General features: G+C 34.6%; 1 protein-coding gene across 4 annotated transcripts in view; it reads right to left on the bottom strand.

Annotated features, from left to right (window-relative positions):
• The window catches only part of LOC129748713 (zinc finger protein 235-like), a 406374-nt gene that overhangs the window by 364400 nt on the left and 14034 nt on the right, over positions 1-27940 (bottom strand). For 2 of the 4 annotated variants that reach the window (XM_055743403.1, XM_055743405.1), the window contains exon 2: positions 1551-1748. The exons of the other annotated variants lie outside the window; for them this stretch is intronic. In XM_055743403.1, coding sequence (XP_055599378.1) covers positions 1551-1748 — 198 coding nt within the window. The remainder of the gene's footprint in view (positions 1-1550; positions 1749-27940) is intronic. 4 annotated transcript variants of the gene reach the window in all.

Raw genomic sequence — 27940 nt, 5'->3', positions numbered from 1 at the left:
TACGATCCATATACCTTATAGAATTATCGTATAGAAGTTGAAAAACAGCATTTATCTACCAAAGTGGAGGCAATATACATATACAATTTCATTTCTATTTAAAGCGACGAAAACTACACCAGTTGGGCGTTATCCGACACCTTATTCGCACCTATCGGAAGAATGCAAGAGAGCGCAAGATTTTGCTCTCATAGCCTTCAAATTGTTGCTAGCGACAATATTTTCCAGTTCTTTCATTGGTCAATATTACTCAATTCCGATCTGATTTTAAGCTATCTGGATGCACTGCTGATTTCAAAGAGAACATGACGATGATTTCCTCACTTGAAGCCCGCGAAGGAGCAAAATCACTTAAAAATTTACAAACATGGCGGACTTTCTATCATATCCGATATAAACTGACTTCAGACGACACTTTATACGATCTTTTCACTATGCAGTTGGAATTGCGATTCGCAACACCATTGTAAACGTCTTGAGTTATCATTTCTGATACGATTTCATGTTTGCTGGGTATCGCGCATTACCAAATTCACGAACGTAGGCAGATAAGCAGCGCAATTGCATGTGTCTAAATAACTGTGTGGGACTGCTTTCGGGCATTTTTGCTTCACCCTCAGAGCGATAAAGTTGCAGCCCGATAGTCCCTTCGCAAAGCCCCACTAATATGCTCGATTGGTTCAATTGGGTCCTCCATAAAGTGAGATTGGTATTCTGACGGGCATAATTCGATTGCCGGGGAGCCATAAAACAGCCGCCTCAAGTACGCACACACATTTCCAATGACGATGATCAATCACTCACTATTTGAACTCTTTTTCGATGTCGTTTCCCCGATAAGAAAGATGGTATAGTGGGGTAGAATCGCGGGAACGGAGGTGTAATGCAACGCGCAGTAAGCAGCAAGGTGCTAAATTGCCGAGATTGAGCTCAACCATTGAGGAGGCGCGGGAGGGACGAAAAAGGCGGATTCGAAAAGGTGTCACTTTTTATTGCACCCGATTGGCTTTAGATATCACACAAGCCCCTCCGCCTAGGCAAGAGCATTCCTAAATCGGTAGGTTGCAACGTATTACATTTTATGGCCTCTTGTATCTTGTTTGCACAGGCCCCGGCAGCAAAAGCTTATGCGAGCAATATTGTATTGAAGGTACACGAACGACCGAACGGACAGACAACGAATTCCATTTCGAATCTTCGTTCTCTTATCAGTTGGAATACTGGAAGGTATCGAGAGATCCGAGAGAAGGGAAAATGAAGAACCACCATCGTTTCGAATTCGGTTCAAATCAGACACAAATTGAAGGTAAAAATTGCCTCAAAGTGATAAGATAAAGACCGTTTCCTCTCCCTGGTGGTGCTGATTTTTTTGGGTTGATACCATCGGAACGGATTTGCGAAAATGCCTCGGGAAGGTGTAAAATATACCGTGCCCAACTCACAAACACCGTTTCTATTTTTAAACTTTGATTTCCAACCCATAAACCAGGTTTATGGCCGTCAAAGCCGTTGTTTGCTCATCGATTTGCAAATTCGTTAGAAAAACTTACCTCGATGTAGTTTCTGGAACGATTCCGCAATGCTCGTCGTCGATTCGTCCACGTTGTTGCCGGAGGAGGTGGAGTGAGAATTGTTGCTACCGTTGCTAGTTGGAAGTCGCGGGACGGCAGCCGGATGTAGGAGCCTCCGGTAGTGGTTCACCAGAAGTTCGTTGTTGATTAGCAGCGGCGAAAGGCCGTTGGTTTGCACTGTAAAAGATAAATATGATTTTTAAAATAAGTTCATTAGAGTACCTATGGAATTCATAATATATGTATACATATATGTAAACATGAACTAAACTAAGAAAGCCTGAAATGTTAAAAACAAAACCTACTGATTTCTGCTTTTCAGGAGGCAAATATTTCGAACTTTTTAGTTTTCAACATTGTGTTTCATGAACGTTTCTGCCACGGAAAAATACGGCATACCAGGAGAGGGCGACAGCTGGCCCCAAGGTTGGCCAAGAAATAAATAAAAGTTTTGATAAATTTGCAGTGTACATAAGACCGCAACAAAAATTAGCTCATTTTAGTGGGTTGTGCCAACGTAAGAACTTTTAACTACACAAATAACACACGACGTATTACAGGACACGACACTTAACGTTCTTACTAACGGAAAAAAAGGAACTAAAATTACCTTTTTGTCGACCGGTTTCGGGCTCGATGTTGCCCATCTACAGGACGATGTCCGACCTCTTCGGACTGTAGATGGGCAACATTGAGCCCGAAACCGGTCGACAAAAAGGTAATTTTAGTTCCTTTTTTCCGTTAGTAACAACGTTAAGTGTCGTGGCCTGTAATACGTCGTGTGTTATTTGTGTAAAAATTAGCTCTCATATATTTTTTCGGTATCTTTTGGGTCACCAAGTATCAGTGTAAACTTTTAGATGAATTGGTTAATTCCTAATGCGCAACGCGTTTCAATTTTGTATGGAAATTTATATGGAAGAAGAAATTGTTGCGTATTAAATCATCCAGAAAATTCAAATAAGCATGAAATAAAGTTTGTTTTTAAGTATTGGATTTGTCTATTCTTAAGCTTCATTTTTTGCTAGCATGATATGAAGCTAAGTTTTTCATGGAAAAAATTATAACCATTTTGCAAAATAAAAATCGGAATTTAATGAAAATTATTTAAAAAAGACAGGTTTGCTGGTTAGAGCTTCACAAATTTCAAGACAAATGTTTTTGTCAAGATTAAATAAGTCAACAAATTCATTGGCTATGCAAAGCAGTTTTTTTTTTGCGATATTTTATTCTTGTTCCACGGTTAAACAACTTTTAAAAAAGCAGTCGAAAACGCAAAAGTTTTAAAAAAATATTTTAAAATATTATTTTTGCAAAACATCGAGTGTCTTTTCTGGAGTAAAAGTTTGGTTTTAGGTTTGTTTACATGAAATATACTGCTAGAATCAAGTTATTTTAAAATCCAAAGATTTGTTTTTTTGTTTCGATTATAGTCGTTTTACCATCTTTATGGCATTCGCGACTTTATCAACGTTGCAGTTGGCGGATCGTTATTGAAGAACTTATCCGGTACAACTGTGTTCGATTGTTTGCTCTTGGGCTCGAACTCGCGGACATCGGCTCAGGAGACAACAGACTTGCCAACTGAGCTATATCACAAGCCACGAAAATCCAAAGATATTTTTCTTTTTCAGTACATCTCTAGCGGTTTTTGAATGTATAATTTTGTTTTTCCATACAAATTTCCATACAAAATAAATGAAAGAATAAACGAAAAAGCCTTCAACATAAAAAAAAGTTTTTTTTAAATAAAATGTTCTCCCTTACCCAGACGAAATAAATCTTATATCGTTAATTTTGTCTTTAATAAATTAAATTCATATTTAAAGGGCGATGGCAGGGTTTCAATCAAGTTCGTATCATTCTTTTAAGGAAAATTTGCTGTTTTTGCTTTTATTTGCTCACTTAAATTGTATCCTCCTGTAAGAAATAATGGAAGCTAAATAATTACGTTTGCGAATGAATGAAAAAAAAGATTGGTTTGTTATTTGCTGACAAATACAAGTCAATAAAATAAATACACAATTCCTATTTCTTATATCTTGAAAAGAATTATTCCACAAAAGCACCATATGACAAAAAGCTAAACGCTACAGGGGTTCCGTGAGAAATACATTGTGAGAGAGACAACTGTTGAACTCTCAGAACGGTTCAAAATCTCGTCATTCAGTTGAGTTATTTTAGTGGCAACGCATGCTAAAGTGAAATTTTATATTTCGATGTCGTGACTAACTGAACTCGTGAAGAACTTTAAAATAAATTGGTGAAGAAATATGGAAGAGCACCACAATAGTGCAGCCGGTAGCTTTAAATAATTGCGACCGATTTAAGGTCTTTATCGTTTCGATCACTAAAGGATGAAAGCACATGTTAGATCGCTTTGAGAAGCGGCGATACTGATTCTTTAAAAAAAAAACAAGATTCATGACAATTTATATTTAAAAATAATCAATATTTCTTTTAACTTGGCTGATTTTCCAAATAAGTGCAAAAACATCAAATAAATTAGAAAACATTAAAAAAAATATTTCACGTCCATGACGAATTAGCTTACTTTCTTCATTTGAGTTTTTTTTATTTTGATGGACATTCGACTTATCATCAACTTTCGTTTTCATTCCAATGGAAAGCCTTATACCCTGATTCAATAAATTTGATCTGAGTCGGGATTTTAATAATATTCATTATTAATGGTAGCAAATCTGAAGGTTTTTATAATTTAAACATAAGTTTTAAACAACAATAAGGCTATGAACGGTGCCCCGAGCAGACTTTGATGACTAAATAAATAGCAAACAGTAACCAAACTGAGCTATTTGATGTTGTATTTTTTCCGTTGCCGAAATAATGTTCTATCAAAGTATCAAAATGCTGAAATAGCATAATGATAGCACAATTGGGTGTTGATTTTTCAATTACACCTAAATCAGGCATCATCAAGGTCAGCAAAATAAGATCAAAATGATAGCATGATTTAGTATCATCAATTTTCGTCGCATAAAGAAAATTAGGGTTATTGATGTTTTTAAATTTCAATTGATCTGATAGAAAATTATGCCAAATTTTGCTATTATGCCTTTTTAGCATAATTTGGTGTCATTTTACCAGTATAAAAGTGGTAAAATGCCAAAATTTTGCTCTAATTTTATATATTCGGATAGCACAGTTCTCCTTAACTTTGGTTCCACTGAAAGTATTTTAGTATACCTCGTTAAGCGAGCCTTTTGCTTGAAATTTTGAATACATAACCCAGTCCATATTATGGACTTATTTCTAACCAAAAAGTGGCATCATTGTATTCTCAAAATTCATTTTGAAACTTAGTTAAACAAGGCATCATTAAGGTTTTTAGTGAAACCTACACTTGACATGAACGAGGTAACCGTAAATGGAAATCGAGACCAAAATTTTGGCATTGGAACAAACTTCGGCATTTTGAATTCAGGCAAATAAATATCAAATTTTATCTTTAAAGCATGATAGCTAAATAAGGTATAATTTTGACATAAAAGTTGGCACATTATTTAATGAAATAAAATAATATAAATTTATTGATCTTAAAAAAAAGAATCGATAAAACAGAATAGAATAGAATAGAATAGAATAGAATAGAATAGAATAGAATAGAATAGAATAGAATAGAATAGAATAGAATAGAATAGAATAGAATAGAATAGAATAGAATAGAATAGAATAGAATAGAATAGAACAGAATAGAATAGAATAGAATAGAATAGAATAGAATAGAATAGAATAGAATAGAATAGAATAGAATAGAATAGAATAGAATAGAATAGAATAGAATAGAATAGAATAGAATAGAATAGAATAGAATAGAATAGAATAGAATAGAATAGAATAGAATAGAATAGAATAGAATAGAATAGAATAGAATAGAATAGAATAGAATAGAATAGAATAGAATAGAATAGAATAGAATAGAATAGAATAGAATAGAATAGAATAGAATAGAATAGAATAGAATAGAATAGAATAGAATAGAATAGAATAGAATAGAATAGAATAGAATAGAATAGAATAGAATAGAATAGAATAGAATAGAATAGAATAGAATAGAATAGAATAGAATAGAATAGAATAGAATAGAATAGAATAGAATAGAATAGAATAGAATAGAATAGAATAGAATAGAATAGAATAGAATAGAATAGAATAGAATAGAATAGAATAGAATAGAATAGAATAGAATAGAATAGAATAGAATAGAATAGAATAGAATAGAATAGAATAGAATAGAATAGAATAGAATAGAATAGAATAGAATAGAAGAGAATAGAAGAGAATAGAATAGAATAGAATAGAATAGAATAGAATAGAATAGAATAGAATAGAATAGAATAGAATAGAATAGAATAGAATAGAATAGAATAGAATAGAATAGAATAGAATAGAATAGAATAGAATAGAATAGAATAGAATAGAATAGAATAGAATAGAATGGAATAGAATAGAAAAGAAAAGAATAGAATAGAATAGAATACAATAGAATACAATAGAATAGAATAGAATAGAATAGAATAGAATAGAATAGAATAGAATAGAATAGAATAGAATAGAATAGAATAGAATAGAATAGAATAGAATAGAATAGAATAGAATAGAATAGAATAGAATAGAATAGAGTAGAATAGAATAGAATAGAATAGAATAGAATAGAATAGAATAGAATAGAATAGAATAGAATAGAATAGAATAGAATAGAATAGAATAGAATAGAATAGAATAGAATAGAATAGAATAGAATAGAATAGAATAGCATAGAATAGAATAGAATAGAATAGAATAGAATAGAATAGAATAGAATAGAATAGAATAGAATAGAATAGAATAGAATAGAATAGAATAGAATAGAATAGAATAGAATAGAATAGAATAGAGTAGAATAGAATAGAATAGAATAGAATAGAATAGAATAGAATAGAATAGAATAGAATAGAATAGAATAGAATAGAATAGAATAGAATAGAATAGAATAGAATAGAATAGAATAGAATAGAATAGAATAGAATAGAATAGAATAGAATAGAATAGAATAGAATAGAATAGAATAGAATAGAATAGAATAGAATAGAATAGAATAGAATAGAATAGAATAGAATAGAATAGAATAGAATAGAATAGAATAGAATAGAATAGAATAGAATAGAATAGAATAGAATAGAATAGAATAGAATAGAATAGAATAGAATAGAATAGAATAGAATAGAATAGAATAGAATAGAATAGAATAGAATAGAATAGAATAGAATAGAATAGAATAGAATAGAATAGAATAGAATAGAATAGAATAGAATAGAATAGAATAGAATAGAATAGAATAGAATAGAATAGAATAGAATAGAATAGAATAGAATAGAATAGAATAGAATAGAATAGAATAGAATAGAATAGAATAGAATAGAATAGAATAGAATAGAATAGAATAGAATAGAATAGAATAGAATAGAATAGAATAGAATAGAATAGAATAGAATAGAATAGAATAGAATAGAATAGAATAGAATAGAATAGAATAGAATAGAATAGAATAGAATAGAATAGAATAGAATAGAATAGAATAGAATAGAATAGAATAGAATAGAATAGAATAGAATAGAATAGAATAGAATAGAATAGAATAGAATAGAATAGAATAGAATAGAATAGAATAGAATAGAATAGAATAGAATAGAATAGAATAGAATAGAATAGAATAGAATAGAATAGAATAGAATAGAATAGAATAGAATAGAAAAGAATAGAATAGAATATATTAAAAAAAAGAGAATATTACAGTGTTTGCCTTTTCGTCTATGTATTGGAAATTTAAAAGCATTTTTATCGGCATACAACACTGTTTTATCTAACAATTTTTATGCTGATAAAATCATAAAATTTACTTATCATTTTGGGTACCAACAACACATATTTCCGTATACTTTTTACTAATGAATTGCCGTTGAATGGGATAAAGGCACCAAAACGGGAATTAAGCAGGTAGTGTTTTGTGTCAAAATCGTATGAAATTAATAAGTTTTAAGAGAAAAAGTATTTCTAGAAAAGATTAATGACCGTAATTAATGTTTGTTACTTGATGTATCGGCCTTATCGGTGAAAAGTTATGATGATGCTTCTATATGAAATTCTTCCTGCTCATATTCACCATCTTTCATTTCTACTAACTCTCTATCCATCTATAAAATTTCAAGTTCTTAAGATGATTAATCAAGTTACAAAAAATACAGAATATTTTTATAAAAAAATGGTTATTTATGCAATAGGTTGCAAAGGAAGATTTTTCCAAAACTATGTTTTAGCAATAGCAGATTTTGGCAGATTGTTGTTTTTTCTTTGAAATCAAATCGTATGTATAGATGAGGATAGACGTATATGGATATGCGTATAGAGATGCGGATTCTTGTGCACTGAAACTTTGCTGAACAAAACATTTTGTTTGCATCATCGTATGAAGAGCTCTTTAGAGTTTAATCCGTAATAAAAATCACAATTTAGGATATTTTTTATTTATTTTTTTATTTTCGTCTTAATAAATGCCTACCTGAAATCAAAACACTTGCCTAAAAATGTATGTTTCAAAAGTATCATCAGAAGAACATATGCCAAATTTGAGCTGAATCTGACAACGGAAAAGGGTTGCACTGAATCTCAAGTGTGAAAGCCGTCGACCGTGGCCTAAAGGATAGCGTTCAAGTCTTCTAAGCCAGAGGTCATGAGATCGAATCTCGGTCACGGCATACATGGTACTCTTTCTGTGGGCTAGTGGTTTTAGCATTTGTTAGATGCTAGCCATCATGTCCTAGAAAGATGTACGCCTTAAAGTTAAGTAAAATTAGATCTCTTCAAAGAAACATGAAGTATCACTGAGATCCTATATGTGTGTGTTCGTTTTTAAAGGGATTCTGAGACATTCTGTTCTGAAGAAGCATGAAAACCTGGTTTGTAATTAAATATTTTTTTCTTTACAAATCGATTGCTTAATTATGGATTGAGTACATTTTACTCATTGCGTTTTACAGGACAATTTTCCACCAAAATACAATCTTTGAACCCCTATAACTTTTTTTGTTTTAAGTCCAATCGAGTTGCAGTTTTCAGGTGAAATGTTAGTTTTAATTAAAATTTTAATAAAATTAACATAATTAAGCAATTGTTTAGTATAGAAAAAAATGTTTGATGAAAAACAAGTTTTTAATGCTTTTTCAAAACAGAAAGTCTCAGAATCCATTTTATTTTTTTTTGTTTCGATTATAGTCGTTTTAACATCTTCATGTCATTCGCGACTTATATCAACGATGCAGTTGGCGGGCAGTCATTGAAAAACTTGTCCGGTACAACTGTGTTCGATGTTTACTCTTGGGCTCGAAATCACGGGCATCTGCTCAGGAAGCAACTGACTTGCCAACTGAGCTATATCACAAGCCCAGAATCCATTTTACACCTGCACATTTTAGAAAAGTTTCATTTTTAAAAGGAAACAGGTAGAAAGCACTTTGCCATGTTAATGCTCGCAGAACGATTGATTTTCAAGACAAAATGTCAGACAAGTGAAACACATAAACATAAAAACTCTGAATCATAAACATAACATCTCACAATTAAGCCATGTATTTACTTTGGCTTGATTGGAAAATATTTTCTCTCTTACATTTCGAAACACCATGAAATGGTTGTACCCCGGACTGATTTCGGATGTCTCCGATCTATCTCGGATGAAATGTGTCCATTGCTCCATCAAATAAAATCATCCCTCAACTCTACGTTGAATCAAAACATGGTCGGTCGAAGAAAATGGAACACAACAAACATCAAAACTCTCGAGAAGCTGCAGGATTCGTATGAAACAACCCGTGTCGTCTCCAGTCTTTGTAGCTCTGTGTTGTTAATGAAGCAAATGGCGCGCATGCTCAGGGTCGAGTGGTTGTTCGAGGATTTCTTTTTTCTGCTTCCTTTCGGCTGTCTGTTTCCAATCTGGGGGGAAGATGGCGGCCAAGGACTGTTAGCTGTGGTGAAAGATGTGTGCAACTATGTTCCGCTTGCTGAGGTTTGATGTGACAATATGATGATGGTGTGCCATCATTTTTGGTCGGGCAGTAGGAAATCCTTTACCGACAAAGTCGTACACCGAAAACGATGGGTGGTAATAATCTTCAGACGGGTTACTCATACACTGACTGACCACTAGACTAGTGTTGGTTCCTGGTCTTGACCGGCTCCGATGATGGTCAGAAAGATTATTGCATCAGCGTCCCAGCTACCCGTATCAGCGATTGCGGCTGCAGTCTCGATGGCGAAGTCCTCTCATTCCAACGAACTCGATGTCTGAGTCGTTGGTCATTTGGGTTGCCAGACGGTCCCAATCGAGACACCCACCTCCTCCTTCTTCGTTTACTAGCAATTTAACCGGACCTTGCCGTTAACAGTCAGTCGAAGGGATTTGAGGCGAAACCGACAGGAGGAAAGATGTGGTGGGCAGCAAGCACATAATGTTTCGCAATCAGATCCCCATGAAACTGCTTTGTGCGCTGCGTTTTCGTTCCTGGTGCGGTTGTGAGTGGATGAGATTGTGTGCGTGATTTCAAATCTTGGTTGATTTGTTCAATTCATTCTGTGCTCGCCGTGCCGCCGCCATACAACCCCGGAGACAGTTTGAAGCAGAAGAAAAATGTTCGTGCCACAAAATAAAATGCCAGAAGAAGTTTAATGATATGATATATTCTGTCGTAAGAATTTCTCTGTTCTGAAAGACGTAATGAAAGTTTTAATGTTTAGTTATCACATTTTACAGCAGATTTTTTGTTTTCTTCTTTGAATTTCTTGGATCAAAATGTTTTACGGTGCAATAAGAGAATGCGTTCAAAAGTGTTTTTTAACAATACAACAATAAATTTTATTAAATTTTATATCGTGCTAGTTATTGCGTTTTAAATTGAGCTAATTACACTAGTTTACAAAATTTTAAAAAAAATCGTGAACTTCATTGAGCGACCTATATTTTCAATGTGAAATCGGGCGCTGAATCCGAAAATGATGTTCAAAAAATTCTCAGTAGAACAGTTTTTGAGTTCTGCTCCAAATATTAAAATATGGAAAAATGAAAAAAAATTCTTTTACTTAGATTAAAATATCTAGAGTTGCATAACAATAATTTGAAATCTCTTTTTTGCATATTAAAGCTGAATAAATTTGTTACTAAGCAGATGAACTTCATTTTTGCGTATAATCAACAGTATTGTTGATATTCGTGAGTCACGAATCCGGACGTCCGTTCGACACATGTGCATTCACATGGCGGTCGAACCATAATTAACTGTATCGAAAAACGTAGTGCCTCTTCTATTGGGTACTACTTCTTCAATACAGTTAATTGGTGCGGGACAAAGAATTTAGTATGTGGTCAAGCTTCTATTTCAAATGCTCTTCGCTCTTTTCACCACCTTAGAATTTTCTTCTGATCTTCTATCCGTCTTTCATTTCAACTCTTTAACCCTCACCGATAAAGCCGCAAATTAATTTCATAAAAAGGAAGAAATATTTTAAGATCATCTGCATATATCAGCACAAACACGTCCTGTAGAACCTCGGGAAACTCAATGATAACAATGTTGAAACGAAGCGGTTCCAAGAGACTCCCATGTGGTACACCACTGTTAATCAAGACAGTACCGGATCTGACGTTCCCTAACTTCACATATTGAATTCTTTGAATGAGGTATGAATGTATCCATTTTAAACAAGTACCACCAATTCCATTTTTACAGAGCACGGAAAGTGAAGCGGTGATTTTGATTACATCAAATGCTTTCGATAGTGATGTACACACTTAATCTTTTCTCCTGTGGTCGGGACGATTTCGTCCTGTATTTTCAACAGCTGAAATTACAGGACGATTTCAGGACAGAAAAACACCTCAGGAAAACAACTGTCAAATTCACCTGTAGGCCCAAAACAATGTTTTCCTGTAATTTGCAGGGCGTTTGACACTTTCCTGTGAGCTCAAAACGGGTTTCTCCTGTGATTTGCAGTGAATTCTGCTATCCTTTCCCCTTATTATAATTTTTTTTTAATCCCAATGCACAAAAAACACAGATGTTTCCTAAGCAATTTCAATATATTTCAAATATCCACTTTTGGTATATTTCACCACTATTAATTTCAAAAGTTTTGATTAGAATCTAAAAGACAAAGACAGCTGGCCTGTAAATAAAAAAAATCCATTTATAACATTACACAAAGTGGAGGGAAGTGGAACTTACCGATCCGCCGTGTCAATCGTGGCATTGAAATTCTTGATCTCCAAGTCCATGTCAGCTACCTCAGTTGCGTTTTTTGGCCAAACAAAATCGAAGCTTCCTAACCGGGGCGGAATAATCTTTCTCCCGAATTTCCCAGCCTTTGAGGTTCTCCACACAGATCTGCTTCTCGGTGCAAAGTTCACCGGACCTTGTTCCGTGCGCACATAATTTTCTACCGTTTTCACTGGACCTCAACTTGAATTCCTCAATTTTAATAGTTAAACTAAGAATGTGCGTGACAATCAACAACCGAAAATTACAACGAACGGTAACCGCAAAAAAAAATGACTGGCAGAAATTTTTGGCGGTATAAAATTGTAAGCCATGGTGAAAAAGAGAAAAACAATTCTTTTGCTTTTTTATACAGGCTAGAAAGAGAAAGAAAATTTGACACGAATCGTGTCTATTGTGATATAGAGGAACATTGTCTCGAATTCACGGGGAAAATTCATGTTCCTGTGCCATCGTAGAAATGTCATCCTAAATTTCAGGAGAAATGATGTTTCACGAGATTCGGGTGGCGTTTCGTTCGAATTTCGTGTAAATTGAACAATTCCCTGTGGTTCGAAGAATCATTATCCCGTGCGGAATATTTGCAATCTAAGTGTGTAGACCTAAGCAAACAATTGTAAACATACAAAACGATTATGGCTCCTTAAAGCTTAAGGTATGAGCCGTTTCAAATGAAGAAATTAAAAAAAAATGCTTTCAAGATGTCTGTGTATATAGCGTCAACCTGTAGTCCATGTATCATCCATTTTGAAGTTCTTGGGAAAAAGTCTCCAAAATTTGTCACGGTCGATCGTCTTTGTTAAACCATGTTGAACGCCGGATATTCTTCTTTCCAACCATGGATACATATGGTCGTAAACGATGCTCTCAAAATGCTTGGGTATGGCAGAAATAATTGCGACAGCACGAAAATTTTCAACAGGAAGCTTAGAAGCACAGTTATGTATCGGTATATTATGAGAAATCTTCCAAAACTTCGGAAAAATTCCTTCGTGTAGAGAATCCAAGAAAAGGCGATATAAGGGTGCTTCAAGCTTAAAATCATATCATCTTTGATACAGTACACTTTTCTGAGCGGATATTTGCTTAATAGGCATTGGATTTTAGCAACCTTTTCTAAGGGTGCACATGAGATATAAAAAGGTAACACGTAGAAAAAAAACGGGAACGTTTCAAGCAACCAAATAGCACAGTACGTTCGATGCAGCAAAAAAATTAAGTTCTTACTGATACTTTTAAGTTCCAAAACAAGTCTCAATGACCATCTGTTTAGCTTAGAGCGGCCTTTTTATTCAGCTTCCAAAAAATCGTAAAATGAGCAAAAACTTCTTAATCTATTTTAATTTCACCCTAGAGAGATCAGTTTACATTACCTTTTCTTAATTATTATTTACTATGTTCAATATATGGTCTCGCTATGATGCCGCACGCCGTTTCCCAAACTTGATTTGCTCGGTTGCACGCTTTGATCAATTTGCTGCTCGATTGCTTCTTTCCTAAATTATACATCAGGAGTGGTTACTCAAGTAATTCCATTTTCAATTGAAGAAAAAAATTGCCTGGCTTCGAGATCGAACCCCGACCTTCGCGGTGACAACAGAACACGCTACCACAAGGCCACGCGTAGATGTTGTTCTAGCTGAAACCAAAACTCAAAGTGATTATTTGATTTCGTAGCATACCAGCAGGCACATCCGCCCAACCAGGAAGCCAGTTAGCCTCAATGCACTATCTGTGATCAAGTAAATCCCGTTTAGAGTACTTTTGTCTACTTTTTGTGACTTAAGTCCCTTACAACGTACATACTTTTGCAACTTTCAAGTTCATTAATGAGTACATATAGTTCATTCATGGGATTTGGGCAGTTGTTTTTCTTGTCAGCAAAAATGTAACTTTCAAAGCCTTCTTTTAAGTAAATATGTGACTTTTGATTGCTTGGGACGAGACATGGGACGTGAAAAGAAAGGTGTGATAGGCAAGATGTAGAAGGTGAAAAGTAAAATGTGGGACTATAGGTGAGATACGTGAGATGTGAGAAGTCAAATCGTGAGACATGAGAAGGAAGACATAAAATGTGAGACGTGAGACATGAGACAAGAAATGTGAGTCGGAATAGGTAAGATGGGAAAAGTTGGGATGAGAGATGAGAACAAGATAGTCAAATGAAAGAAAGAAAAACTAAAGTTTTACTTTTTAAAATCGGTTCATAGAAAAATGCAAGAATTGAATGTAATTTTATTTAAGAAAGATTTTTTCTACCGGAAGATTCGGAATAAGGGTAAAAATTTTCATTGGACTACAACTTATTTATACATCGTCTGAAAGATGTATTCTTGACGATTTTTAAAATCAATAAAACACTTGAATGTAATAAAACTGTCAGAGGTTTTTTAATTGTTAAATTGTTTTTTTTTTTACTTTATTCATTTGGAACCAATTTCTGATTACTTGGTAAACCTAATCAATTTTATTTTGAAACATTATTAAACAAAAATAATATACCTACAAAATTTACATCAATAAAAACTAAATCAGTCAACAATTGCGGTCAGGGGATTGAGAATTTTATGCCGATTACTCCTCCTCCAAGGAAGGTCATTATTAGAGTAGAGCGTGTTTTGTGGGTGTAGTAAGATTATGTAAAACGACTTCAAGTATAAATATTAAAAAAAAAACAAATATCAATTCGAAACAATAAATAAACAGAAGTTTTTCATTTAAAAGGGTAGGGCTTTCAGCAAAAAAAAATTAACCATCCCGAGCAGACTTTGATGCCCAAAAAACTGAAACCAAAATGAGGTGTAAACAGCAAAAATGTATGCATTATTTCATATAACTTTTGATGGCTGGTTTTGCATTCGCGAAAAAAAAATATGGCGTAAACTCCCCAAGCAACCAAAAGTCTCATATCTACTTAAACTCGTTCCTCCAAAGTTCGAATTTCGCTGAATAAAGGTTTCAAAGGGAATTGGTACCAAATTTTCTCGAATGTGAGTATGAAAGTTACAAAAGATTCCTCAAATAGCCTTTTTTGTGACATGCCAATCGCACCCACACAGTATAAAAGTTACAAATTAGGTCTCAAATTGCCTTCTGTGAACTTCAAGTTCCAAGAAGTTCCTCAAAAAGCCTTCTTTGAACTCCAAGTTCCAAGAAGTTTCTCAATTACCCTATTTTGTGACATGTCAATCGCATCTACACAGTATAAAAGTTACAAATTAGGTCTCAAATAGCCTTCTGTGAACTTCAAGTTCTAAGAAGTTCCTCAAAATAGGCTCCTGTGAACTTCAAGTTCCAAGAAATTCCTCAAATAGCCTTTTCTGTGACATGTCAATCGCATCATTCAGAATAAAAGTTACAAATTGGATCTCAAATAGCCTTCTATGGACTCGAAGTTCCAAAAAGTTCCTCGAATAGCCTTTTTTGAGACATGTCCGCCATTTCATGAATATGAAATGTGAACGAACATCACAAAAGGGCATATAATAAATAAATCATTTTTTTTGGAGCTTGGAAATAGTTTGAATGCATAATTTATTTTGAAACCTCAACTTAGATCAACTTAAAGCTAACTCGCAAATGATTGTTTTTTGAAAGAGTAAATACTTTGACTTTATAAAATTACGTCCAACTGTATTTACTTACCACGAATTTATCACACATTGAAAGTCAGTTGAAGCAATTCATTGATTAAATTTCAAGATAAAATCAAGAATTTATATAATTTTATTCTTACCAGTTATTAACATGGAATTTCATTTTTTTTAAATATTTATATCATTTTAACGGATGATTGATTTATACGCCGTTTCGTAATGTTTCTTAGTGATAATCAACATGCGTCTTTCTGTTGGCCGCTGGTTGCCCTTGCGGGTATTCTAGGAAGCTTATAACCACTTCGAATTTTAGCTACCGGTAAGGCAACACCTAGGCGTGGCATCGTGGCAACGTGTTTGGCTATCATCTCGAAGGATGGGGTTCAAATCTGGTATCAAGACTAATTTTTTCCATTAGGTTTTTTGATTGCTTGAGTAAGCAAATCAAATAATTGTGTAGCAGAACTGGCGTGCGTGCTGGCATGTATCGAACAAAATTAAAAACAAAGCAATTGAGTATGATCAATTGAGGGAGGGGATGGGAGAAATAAAGATGGATGCCAAGAAACCGGCAGCACCACATGGGCTGGTGATGACCAAAATAAGAGAGGAGAGGAGAATTATTCTTTGTTTTGCTGATTAAACGTTTACTTGTGGGCTGAATAGAAGGCCGTTCAAATCTGTAATGGAACTTCAAAGTTTCAATAAGAACGTATATTTTGGGCTGAATAAAAGGAACTTCAGCACATTGATTATACTGGTTAAGCAGTGTTCGACCTTTTTAACGAGACTTTTGGTTACTTGGGTCAAAACCACAGTAAAATGATAGCATGATTTCCTGTATTCCTTCAGGAGCGCAAAATTTAGCATCATTATGATCTCATTATTTTTTTTTTAAATTTTATATAAGGTAAAAAAATCAATTGGAATATGGCAAAATTATAGCAAATTATGCGATCACTCTCTGAGAACCCAATTTGCACTCAATGACATAAGGTAGTACACAGCAAAAGCAAGATCACAAATTTCCATACTTGGTTAGCAGCCCTGAGGCTGGGAAAGCATAATGGCGCCAATATAAGGCAAACAAAAAAAATTCAATTATAGAAAATTTGACATCATTGTGATCTCCAATCTTTCTGAAAATGAGGTGTAATTAAAATTACAATTTTAGCAAAATTTGGCATCGCTCTGCTAACAAAACACAAAAATTTTGCTTTCATTTTTGCTGTGTCAAGCGAAATGAGAGCATGTTTCACTGTTAAAGCGTGATAGCAATTTTTTCTATAATTTTTTCAATACAGTATGCTCAGAAGTGCTTTGAAGTAAAAAAAATCTTTTTCGTAAAAACATATGGATTTAGTGATAGATTTTTCTATTCACACTTTAATATAAGATACACCGCGGAAAATTTTATCAGGGGATAAGGCTGGATTTCTTCCACTTCTAGAGCAAATTAATTTGTTATTCTCCTTAAAAATGTTTATCGATGCTCTAGATACATTCCCAGCAAACATTTTTGTAGTTATATTTCTCAACATCTTTGTTATACGTTTCATAAACATCATAAAATGATTGTATAAAACTCGAAAAAAACAGCATTTATCCACCAAAGTGGAGGCAATATACATACATCGTAAGAATGCAAGAGAGTACAAGTTTTTTCACTCAGCGCATGCCAACCGTTGCCAGCGGCAAGATTTGCTGCTTCTGTTATTGGGCAATTCTTGCAAATACAACATCTGATTTTTATCAATCTGATTGCACTGCTGGTCGCAGAGAGAACTTCAAAGCTCTTCTTTCACTTGTCTGACGCGGGAGAAAAATGGAAAGAAATCGTCTTCATGTTTGGTGGGTTTTCAGGAACACAATTTATTTTTCACATTTATTCCTGTTGCAGAAAATCTTCCTTGTTTGCACTTAATTCCAATTCGTATTTGCCCTATATAGTTTGAATGTAAAATTTATTCAATTTCTCATTGAAAATTTCAGGTCTGAATTCTGATATTTTTTCTAATTCTGATTTTCTGATTCCTCATTAAAACTTTAACTTCTAATTCACAATTATTAATCCATTTTGTGTTTTGAATTCATCTGATTTTATTTTTTTTTAATTCTGGAACTAAATTTTGAATATTTATTAAGACTCCAACTTTGTATTATACAATTCGACTCTTTTTTTTTATTTATATAAATCGGAGAAGTATGTTATCGTAGGGATGTTACTATGAAAAATAGTTTGAAATGATTTCTTTTGTAAAAATATCGCTTCACAAATAATTTTTTTCCTATCGTTAATCTCACGATTCATTAGCTTCCTATGTAAGACAAAACTTTTTAAAAGACATAACACTATCCAATCTCATAAAACATCCACACATGTTACTGGTGATAGATGGGATCCATTGGATTGCTAACCGATTTGAAATATGCCAAAAGATTGAAATTTTTGCCGTCCTCGACACTGTCACGGTTTTTCATGCCGCCAATAAATGGCAACACAAAAAAAGAGATCCTCATAATGTTAACATTAGTGTATGGCATATAGAAGAAAAATACTAGAAGCAAATTCGTTTTCCAAAACAAAAAAGGAATGTATACAAAACTTCACCAACTCAAAGCATTTTTAAATTTAGTCATCTTCCATAAACAGGCTGACATCGAGTGCCAACAATTTTTATTGCTCGTACACTTTCACATGTGCGGGACAGTATGTTTATCAATGGTGGGTTTTTTTTTGCTACAATTTTTTTTCGCGTTCACCAAGAGACAAACTTTTTCACCACAAATATTTGAAGAAAGATCAGCTTGCAACCCAGTAAAAGAATTCCACTTGTACATCATTCATCATCGCCTGGTTTTTCCGTTGCTTGGTTTCTTCTGGGTGCCCCCCGACGCAAAATGAGGAGCACATTTGCTAATAGTGATTTTTTGTTTGTTTGACTCTTCGGCGAACAACATGGATTCGGTTACGCCAAGAGGTTGAAATTTCTTTCATTCATATGTTCAGAATTAGGTAGAAAAAAACGACCGAAAAACTAGACCCATTCTGTGCGTATAATTAAGCTGAACGGAAAGATTTTTCATTCATAAATTTTCACCAAACTCAAGGGAGGAGGAACATCGCTTGTGACATCGGAGTGTGGGGGAATGAGTAGCTGTCGTTTCAAAATTTTATTGCTCAACAACTTGTTGGCAGCAAAGCGAAGAAGTTGTCTCGGGTGCTGCCAAGACAACTTGACGTGGTATTTAGAATTCTTTGCCGTCCCCAAACCTTCAAATGACTGATGTAACGAGTTTACAAACGCCTGTTTTGGATTTCTCGGAAGGCTTGCTGCAGAGATTTATGAAAATCACTTAACGAGCTATTAAGCTGCTGTGGTGTGGGGCACTGGCAAGTGACGAAACTGGTGGTCGCTGAACGGAAAATGATTTATAATGGGGAAATTTGTTGGGAAAGCGAGATTCCCCCGATGATGGGGTGATAATTGTAGTTTGACTATTAAATTTCATAATCAACGAGACAATTATGAACTCATTAATAATTCAACAGCTCCAACCTGTTGCCGGGATGTTGGTCAATTTACATTGCATTGGATTCGGATGAAAATTCTGGAACATTTCAAATTCAAGCAGCCAGGAAGTAGAAACCGAAACCCACATCTGTTGCGTGTGGTGTTGGTAGCATTTTCCATGCCAACTTTCGAATCATCTGTAAAACAACATCGAGTTGATTCGTCAAGCCGTACTCCCAAGACGCTCGGACAGGCAATTAAGCAATTACTTAGCATCAACCATCATCAGTCAGCCAAGACTCAGTTGAAGTCTGTGAAAATCTTCTAGAACGACAGACGAAAAGTGAGCTCATCCAAAGGACTCTCCCTAGGCCACCGCAGAGCTCCCACCACAAATTGAGTCGTCTCCGGATTGCGTCGAGGTTGACCGATGTCCATTCGACAACAACCGGTGCCGCCTATCTAGGTTCGGCTAGATTGCTTCTGGGGATGAATCTCCAGAATCTTTGGTTGGAGCGTTGGAGCAAAAGTGAGTGACGACGACGTTTGCGACTCGAGCTTCGTCGTTCTTTGACGAACGCAATCAACGTAGAGCTTCCTCACACGGGGGGATTGAGCGTCCTCTAGTCTCTAATCTCTAATTGAGTAGGCTTCCCTTTGGGGTGATGATTTGTGTGTTATGATCTCTCCCCTACTTCTATTCGTAGGTATCGTCGAAGATGTCTTGGGGGCAACAATAATAGTAAGGGAACTAGTGATAGCTGATGTCATCGTTGCTTGATTGTCCGAGCACGTGTTGTGTGTGAGGGTTTTGAATTGTGAATCGGATTGTCGTCGGACATCTGCATACCGGTCAATCAGGGGGAAGGCTCAACTCAGATACTGAATTCATTAGGCGTGATGGCTAGCCTGGAGAGATTTAATCAGTTGTTTGATACAGGTTGGCTTTATGATGGGGGTGTTAATTGAACAGATTTTGATTGTTGACTGAGTCATGTTGAAGTCAGTTTAGTCCCATAATCGAAATCTTTAAAAAATATATAGGCAAATTTCAATGCCACTCGGCGCTAACTCTATATACAAACAATCAGGCGAAACAAGAAAAACATTCCATTGGATTTTCTTCCTATTGTAGAATTTATCCCGAAAAAAAAGCGAGACTCGAACCCAACACAATATTATTATTTCGACTTGCCGGTCCGATAACTTAACCAGTGTACCAACTGAATCGGTTAGTTTAGAAGAAAATTTATTATCATGCACTTTCTACCACGCCAGATCACCAAAAAAACGCATTGCGTTGGCCGTCTGCCGTTTGGCCGGTGGTTTTTTTAATTCTCCTTTATCTTTGATGGGAATGGGATGGGAATGGGATGGGAATGGGACGGGCATGGGAACACTAAGAATCGCTTAAGAAACAAAGTGAATTTGAATAATAACTCTATTCTACAAGATTTAACACTGTGCTAGATTCCTGGTCTCTCCAAGATTCCCGGCAATGAAGCAGCAGATCGATTAGTTTCCAACGGTAGTCAACTTTAACCCCAAAACACGACCATCCCTTCCTCAGATGCTCGTCACTGGCTTGAATACCACTTGTTTCTCTATTGGGCAGACACCTGGAACAACACCAATGGAAACAACCCAGACCGGAAGCTGCTTTTCCTTCGGACCGAATACTGTCAAAAATAAAGGTTGTCATTGCGATTCGGTTCGGTTTTAGTTCGAAATCGGTCAGTTTTATGCGACAGGGTTTGCGTCGTCCGTAAAAGTGTTCAATTTTCGCGCGATTTCGAACCAAAACAGTATCTGGTTTCGGACCGATCCTCGTGATTTTTCCGATCTGGGAAGCTGAGAAAGTTCAAAAACTGCACCTCTGCATAGCCCGTCCGGGACTCGTTTTTTGAGTGGAGAGCCCTAACGCGAATACGCATAGGACACACAAAATAAACTCATATACATAGATGGCTATCTTATGCAGCGTAACCATAACCATCGAACACATCCTTATGCAATGTCCTATATACCAGCAAACCCGCCTGGACTGCGACCTATATAGGCGACAATCTTCGACAGATCCTGTCGAACGATCCCGAAGAAGCGGATAAAATCCTCTCATTCCTTCGGAGAAATATAAACGTTGTTCTACCTAACTGTCTCCACCCAAAACTTGAATCATCCAATAAAGTCCGACGTTTCGACCATTTTTGGTGGTCTTTCTCAAGGGAATTACAGAACAACGGACAGATAATTCCCTAGAGAAAGTCCACCAAAAATGGTCAAAACGTCGGGCATATCAAAAGCTAAGACCGAAAAATAGCTATAATTACTATAAAACATTGATCACGGTCGAAAACATAAATTTAAAATGTGTACTATTAGGTAGAAAATTGCATACTCAAAGGCGCTTATTGGATCAACGGTTTAGTGCGGCGTCTAGGAGCTAATAATAATAACTGGATTTGAAAAAATTAAGATACCAATTACATTTTCATCATCTGTTAGGTATCAACAATCAAAAATCACGCTTATTTTTATAAAATAAAGCCGATTTTAATTTAAAATATTCAGTAAGGGAGCAAAAATTTATTGTCGTACCACATTGGGTTGAATTTCTTTGAAGTTATTTGAATGAATTAAAAGCAAGGCTGTTAAATGTCATTCAATATCGTTCGATCCTGACCAACGTCTAGTAGTCAATAGAAAAGAAATTAAATGTTTAACCGAAAAAAATGTCTTTAACAAAAAAGAGTACATTTAATTGAATTTCATAAAAAGAAGAGTACACCCATTTCTTAATCGAAAAAGAGTACACGTACTCTTGAAAGAGTACGTATGGTAACCCTAGTTTAAATACAAGTCAATACAGCGTGGCTCAATAGAACGCAATAGGGAGCACATTCGCAATGGTCAAACCTGATGCTCTCTCTTTAAACATCAATAACGGCACCGGCCACGTCCTATTAGTCAATGGATAGATTGTTGGAAGAGGTAGAAAGGGATGAAAATTCAATCTTGTGCTTTAGGACCGAGGTTATCTCTCATTCCTAGCAAAACAATTTTGGTTTTGAGCTTTGGGTTAAAGGATAAAGGGTTTTCACGATAAAATTGCCACACTATGAAATTTCTCTAACTTTTAAACCGTTGGGTAGAATTTAATGAAAATTTGGGTGGATTTAGTTCATAGTGCATTGTTTACACCCTGCAAGTTTTAAAGTCCTGTGATCAAAACTCGCGGAAATAGAGTCGAAGGAACAGCTTGTGCGTGATAAAATCTTGCGCATTCATCACGAGATTAAGGATCTCTCACATTGTTCCATCGTTAAAACGTTGGGAATTGCGAATTCCACGGTGTTGCGCGTGATTAAGCGGTTCGAAGAACGATTGACCACCGATCGGAAGCCCAGAAGTGAAGGAAAAAGTATTCCGTACAATACTAAAAATCACAACCGCGTAGTTAGGGCCTTCAACCGAAATCCGAACGCCTCCTTTCGGCATGTGGCTAAGAAGCTGCACCTAAGCCGAAGTTTTGTCCAGAAGGACAAAACCCGGAATCAAAAGAAGAGAATAATGTTTGATCTGATGAATCGTTTCTAAAAAAAAAATATTTCCTCCAGCTATTGCCAATATTCACTCATCAATCACTCGTGAATCGCTTGTTTCCTTGAAGACTCTACACCGGACTACCGGTGTACCTGTCAGCTAAGCCAGGATGCTCCATAACAGTATTCAACAAAGTCTCGGCAATCACTTAGCTCTGCGGAACGTGACCAGCTCAAACCCCGGCCCAGGATTTACGTTCCAACTTCCTAGTTATGGCTGATACCGGGGATTCCGCGCCAGATTCGCCAGAACCATTCTCAGACTGCCACTGGTTTATCCTTAATAAGTAGGTATCTATAGGTATTCCTATAGATGTTGTATATTAAAAGAGCCCAGGAGACGGCATCGCTTACACATATACAGAACACTCTACTGCGCTGTTAATTAACGCTAAATGAATTAAGCTTGGCTTTTCTGGTTGCGGTGTTTTTCGGCAAAAACGGAGAAGTCTCCGGAAATACAGCCGGGAAAACCCGGTAGACGGTGTGGTGTGATCCAACAAAAAACAGCGGATGATAGCAAATATGTGAGTTGAATTTTAATGAGCATTTTGCTGCTGTTCTTAGTCCTTATCCGGAAGGTCTTTTCCCCGGGACGACACGGCTGTTTGGGGAAGCTGGAACGCGGAAGTGAAAGTTATACCCGGAAAGATTTTGTCTGTCCCTTTATTACAACACAGATCCGGGGATGATGATGGCGAAACCCCGTAGCGGGAATCTGGGTTTTGGAGCTAAACGTGCCACGGAGAAATCGCAAATTGAAATCGGTATCCCCGGGAGGAAACTTTGTCGAGGATTTGATTAAGCAATGGTTGGTGGCGTAATGAACTATCTGGCTCTGTGTATTGTTTTGGTAAACTGGAGACTGAAGGAAAAAAAACGTATAATTAATTCTCACATTCCGCCTTAGTTGCCAAATGAACCAGCAAATTGTGCTCATAATAAAATCATGCGCCAGCTACCATGTGGTCTCTCGTATAGGGGTGCGAACATAAAAAAAAAAACTATGCGACGCAGCCGAGAACGAGATTCTTAACTCTTAGACGGGATTTATAAATAAATAAATAAAATGAACACATGTTTCGAAAATGTGGCTCACAACCATATCGACTGGCATTAACTATACCACTTCATGCAAGCGACTGGAAACTGCAAAAAAAACCATAAACGGCAAAGCTGGTATTTACTCTGGTACTCTGACATTCAATGACGAGGTTCATCAACGATGTCAACGAACGTTGATTATTGCAACAGCATGGGGAGCGCTTATGCTGTCCAATTATGTGCTAGCAGCAGTCATGTTAAACGACTTTCACAGTGCCAGTAACTAATCTGATTTATGGCCTTCAGATTTGGAATGGAACTATCGACAATTTTTTTTGCACAAATTTTAAAAAAAGTAGATATTATTGAAAAAACTATCCACTTACAAGACTCCAATTTTGCAAAAAAAAAAAAAAATGAATTCGTTTAATGCTTAGCAGAACCGGAAATGGGCACTTGGTGTAGCATGTGTGAATAAAACACTTGAACATTGAACATAGCTTCCAGAACACATTTATGTATGGAATGAGTAAACATTAAAGTTGTAAGGGCGCCATAAATAAAATTTCCAAGGTTGGAATTTTCCCTGTCGATCAGGGTCTATCGTTTTGCAGTGATGATGATGGCAATATCACTATCGTACAAGAGTTCACCCAAGTAAAATGTTTAGTTCCACAAGTGAATGCACTTTAAAACTTCGTTTTAAACCAGGGTTGAGTTTTGTGAACATTAGGTTAAAACTTTAAATCTATTCTTCAAAAATAACAGTTAACCTTTAAACATCGTTTGAAATTTAAATTTGAAATGATTTGAGATAGTTTTGACCACTTTTTTCTGGTCTTTTGCGATGATTTCGATAGAATCTGCAGGCTTTACAAGTTCTCTCAAATGCGATTTGGCAAATATCCAGAAAGTTTCCATCAGTCTCGCTTGAGGACTGGCGCAGTCCTAGAGCTCTCTCTTGGAGTGACTTAAAAAAATCGAAAATCGGCCGATAAAATAAACTCTATTATTTTGGAAAAAAGGTTCATGAAGGGAGAAGGGAGGGGACACTTGCACACTGCCCCTCCTCATTCAATTTGATCTCATTGGGCTTAATCAGATATATTCAGAAAAAAAATCTAAATTCATAAGAAAATTAAACTTTACTAACCCATTTTTTATATCAATTTATTTTAATATTCTTTTGACAATTTTAATCGTGACAATTTTGACAATTTTGACAATTTTGTCATTTTTGACAATTTTGACAATTTTGACAATTTTGACAATTTTGACAATTTTGACAATTTTGACAATTTTGACAATTTTGACAATTTTGACAATTTTGACAATTTTGACAATTTTGACAATTTTGACAATTTTGACAATTTTGACAATTTTGACAATTTTGACAATTTTGACAATTTTGACAATTTTGACAATTTTGACAATTTTGACAATTTTGACAATTTTGACAATTTTGACAATTTTGACAATTTTGACAATTTTGACAATTTTGACAATTTTGACAATTTTGACAATTTTGACAATTTTGACAATTTTGACAATTTTGACAATTTTGACAATTTTTACAATTTTGACAATTTTGACAATTTTGACAATTTTGACAATTTTGACAATTTTGACCATTTTGACAATTTTGACAATTTTGACAATTTTGACAATTTTGACAATTTGACAATTTTGACAATTTTTACAATTTTGACAATTTTGACAATTTTGACAATTTTGACAATTTTGACAATTTTGACAATTTTGACAATTTTGACAATTTTGACAATTTTGACAATTTTGACAATTTTGACAATTTTGACAATTTTGACAATTTTGACAATTTTGACAATTTTGACAATTTTGACAATTTTGACAATTTTGACAATTTTGACAATTTTGACAATTTTGACAATTTTGACAATTTTGACAATTTTGACAATTTTGACAATTTTGACAATTTTGACAATTTTGACAATTTTGACAATTTTGACAATTTTGACAATTTTGACAAATTTGACAATTTTGACAATTTGACAATTTTGACAATTTTGACAATTTTGACAATTTTGACAATTTTGACAATTTTGAAAATTTTGACAATTTTGAAAATTTTGACAATTTTGACAATTTTGACAATTTTGACAATTTTGACAATTTTGACAATTTTGACAATTTTGACAATTTTGACAATTTTGACAATTTTGACAATTTTGACAATTTTGACAATTTTGACAATTTTGACAATTTTGACAATTTTGACAATTTTGACAATTTTGACAATTTTGACAATTTTGACAATTTTGACAATTGTGACAATTTTGACAATTTTGACAATTTTGACAATTTTGACAATTTTGATAATTTGGACCATTGTGACAAATTTGACAATTTTTACAATTTTGACAATTTTGACAATTTTGACAATTTTGACAATTTTGACAATTATGACAATTTTGACAATTTAGACAATTCTGACAATTTTCACAATTTTGACAATTTTCACAATTTTGACAATTTTCACAATTTTGACAATTGTGCCAATGTTGACAATTTTGACAATTCTGACAATTTTGAAAATTTCGATTAAAAGACAATTTTCCCAGCAAACCTGAAATCGTATCTGAAATGATAACTTGAGTCTCTCAAAATGGTGTTGGAATCGCAGTTCCAACTGCATAGTGTAAATATCGTAAAAAATGTCGTCTGAAGTCAGTTTAAATCGGATAGAATAGAAAGCTCACCATGTTTATAAACTTTGAAATTATTTTGCTCCAGCGCGGGCTTCAAGTGAGCAAGTTATCGTCACGTTCTCTCTGCTACCAGCAGTGCATCAAAATAGCTAAAAATCGGATGGGAATTGAGTAATATTGACCAGTGAGAGAACTGGAAAATATCGTCGCTGACAACGATTTGAAGGCTATGAGATCAAAATGTTCCGATAAAATGTCGGATAACGCTCAATTGATGTAGTTTTCGTCGCTTTGGCAATAAATGAAATTTTTATATGTACACATATATTGTTTCCACGTTGATAGGTAAATACTGATTTTTCAACTTTCATACGATCATTCCATAATGTATATGGAACGTATATCAATACAGCATTAAAATATAGAGAGAACATAACGATGATTTTCTTACTAGAAGCCCGCGCGGGAGCAAAATTTACAAACATGGCGGAATTTTTTTTATATCCGATTTTAGATGACTTCAGGTGACCTTTTGTCGAATCATTTTCTATGCAGTTGTAATTGTGATTTGCAACACCATAGTAAACGACTGAAGTTATCATTTCTGAGAGGACTTCATGTTTGCTGGGAATATCGTGTTGTATTTATCATTTCTGAAGTTCTTTTTCATTGTGAATTTTGCTTCTAAATCTACGTTCAAATTTGATCTAAAATTAAGATGTGTGGTTCTGATGTCTGGAGCTGTCTGGAGATGACTGGAGAAATGCAATTTAAACCCTTCGTTCAGGTAGTAAGAAACTTGCAACAGAGAATGTACGAATGAAGAGGAGAAAAAAATCTTCAATGGACAAAGTATTCCAATCTTTAAAATTGATTTTTAAGATATAATTGAATAATCACGAAATGATGGATCGATTTCTGATTCTGATCGTTATGCAAAAAAAATTGAGAGCTGGTTTTGGCTGGTTCCAAATTTGCATTTAATTTCATTCTACCAGACTCACCTCAGACGTTCAAGCTAAAATTTCAAAATAGGTAAAATTCATTTGATAAATTTGTTCATTCCTTAAAAAAACTGTTAAATGTTACAATTAAATCGAAAATAAAATTTCAAATTTAGGATCTACTTTTCGACTTCGAGTAATTTTGACTCATGAGAAAAAGTAACATGAGCTTTTTTTCCAGTTCTACGAAAATGCAGCAATTTGACGAGATTAAAAAAAAATTAAACAAAATTAAATCTCATTGTGCCTTATTCAATTAGAGTTTTCTGCTTAGTTTTCGAAATTATGTGAATTCATCTGGGAAATATCCTTGTAGATTTCCTCATTGGAGCGGACAATCTACAATTCTTATGTTAGTGGAAATACAATGATTATATTACAAATACTCGCAGTCCAACAATGAATTGTTATAATATTAAAAGTTATGATAGATATTTGAGAAATGAACTAAATAGTTGTATAGATGCAAAGGATATAATTTCATCATTCAATTCTGATCATCCGTTTCTAGATAAACTGTTCAACGAAAAATAAAACAACCTTTATTTTCTCTCATACAAAACGCTGCTTGTTTGTTTTCCATCTCAGACTTCAAA

This window comes from Uranotaenia lowii, chromosome 2, assembly GCF_029784155.1.
Source record: "Uranotaenia lowii strain MFRU-FL chromosome 2, ASM2978415v1, whole genome shotgun sequence".
Taxonomy (NCBI): domain Eukaryota; kingdom Metazoa; phylum Arthropoda; class Insecta; order Diptera; family Culicidae; genus Uranotaenia; species Uranotaenia lowii.
The sequence above is the reverse complement of the archived record's forward strand: the minus strand, read 5'-3'. Positions and strand labels throughout refer to the sequence as shown.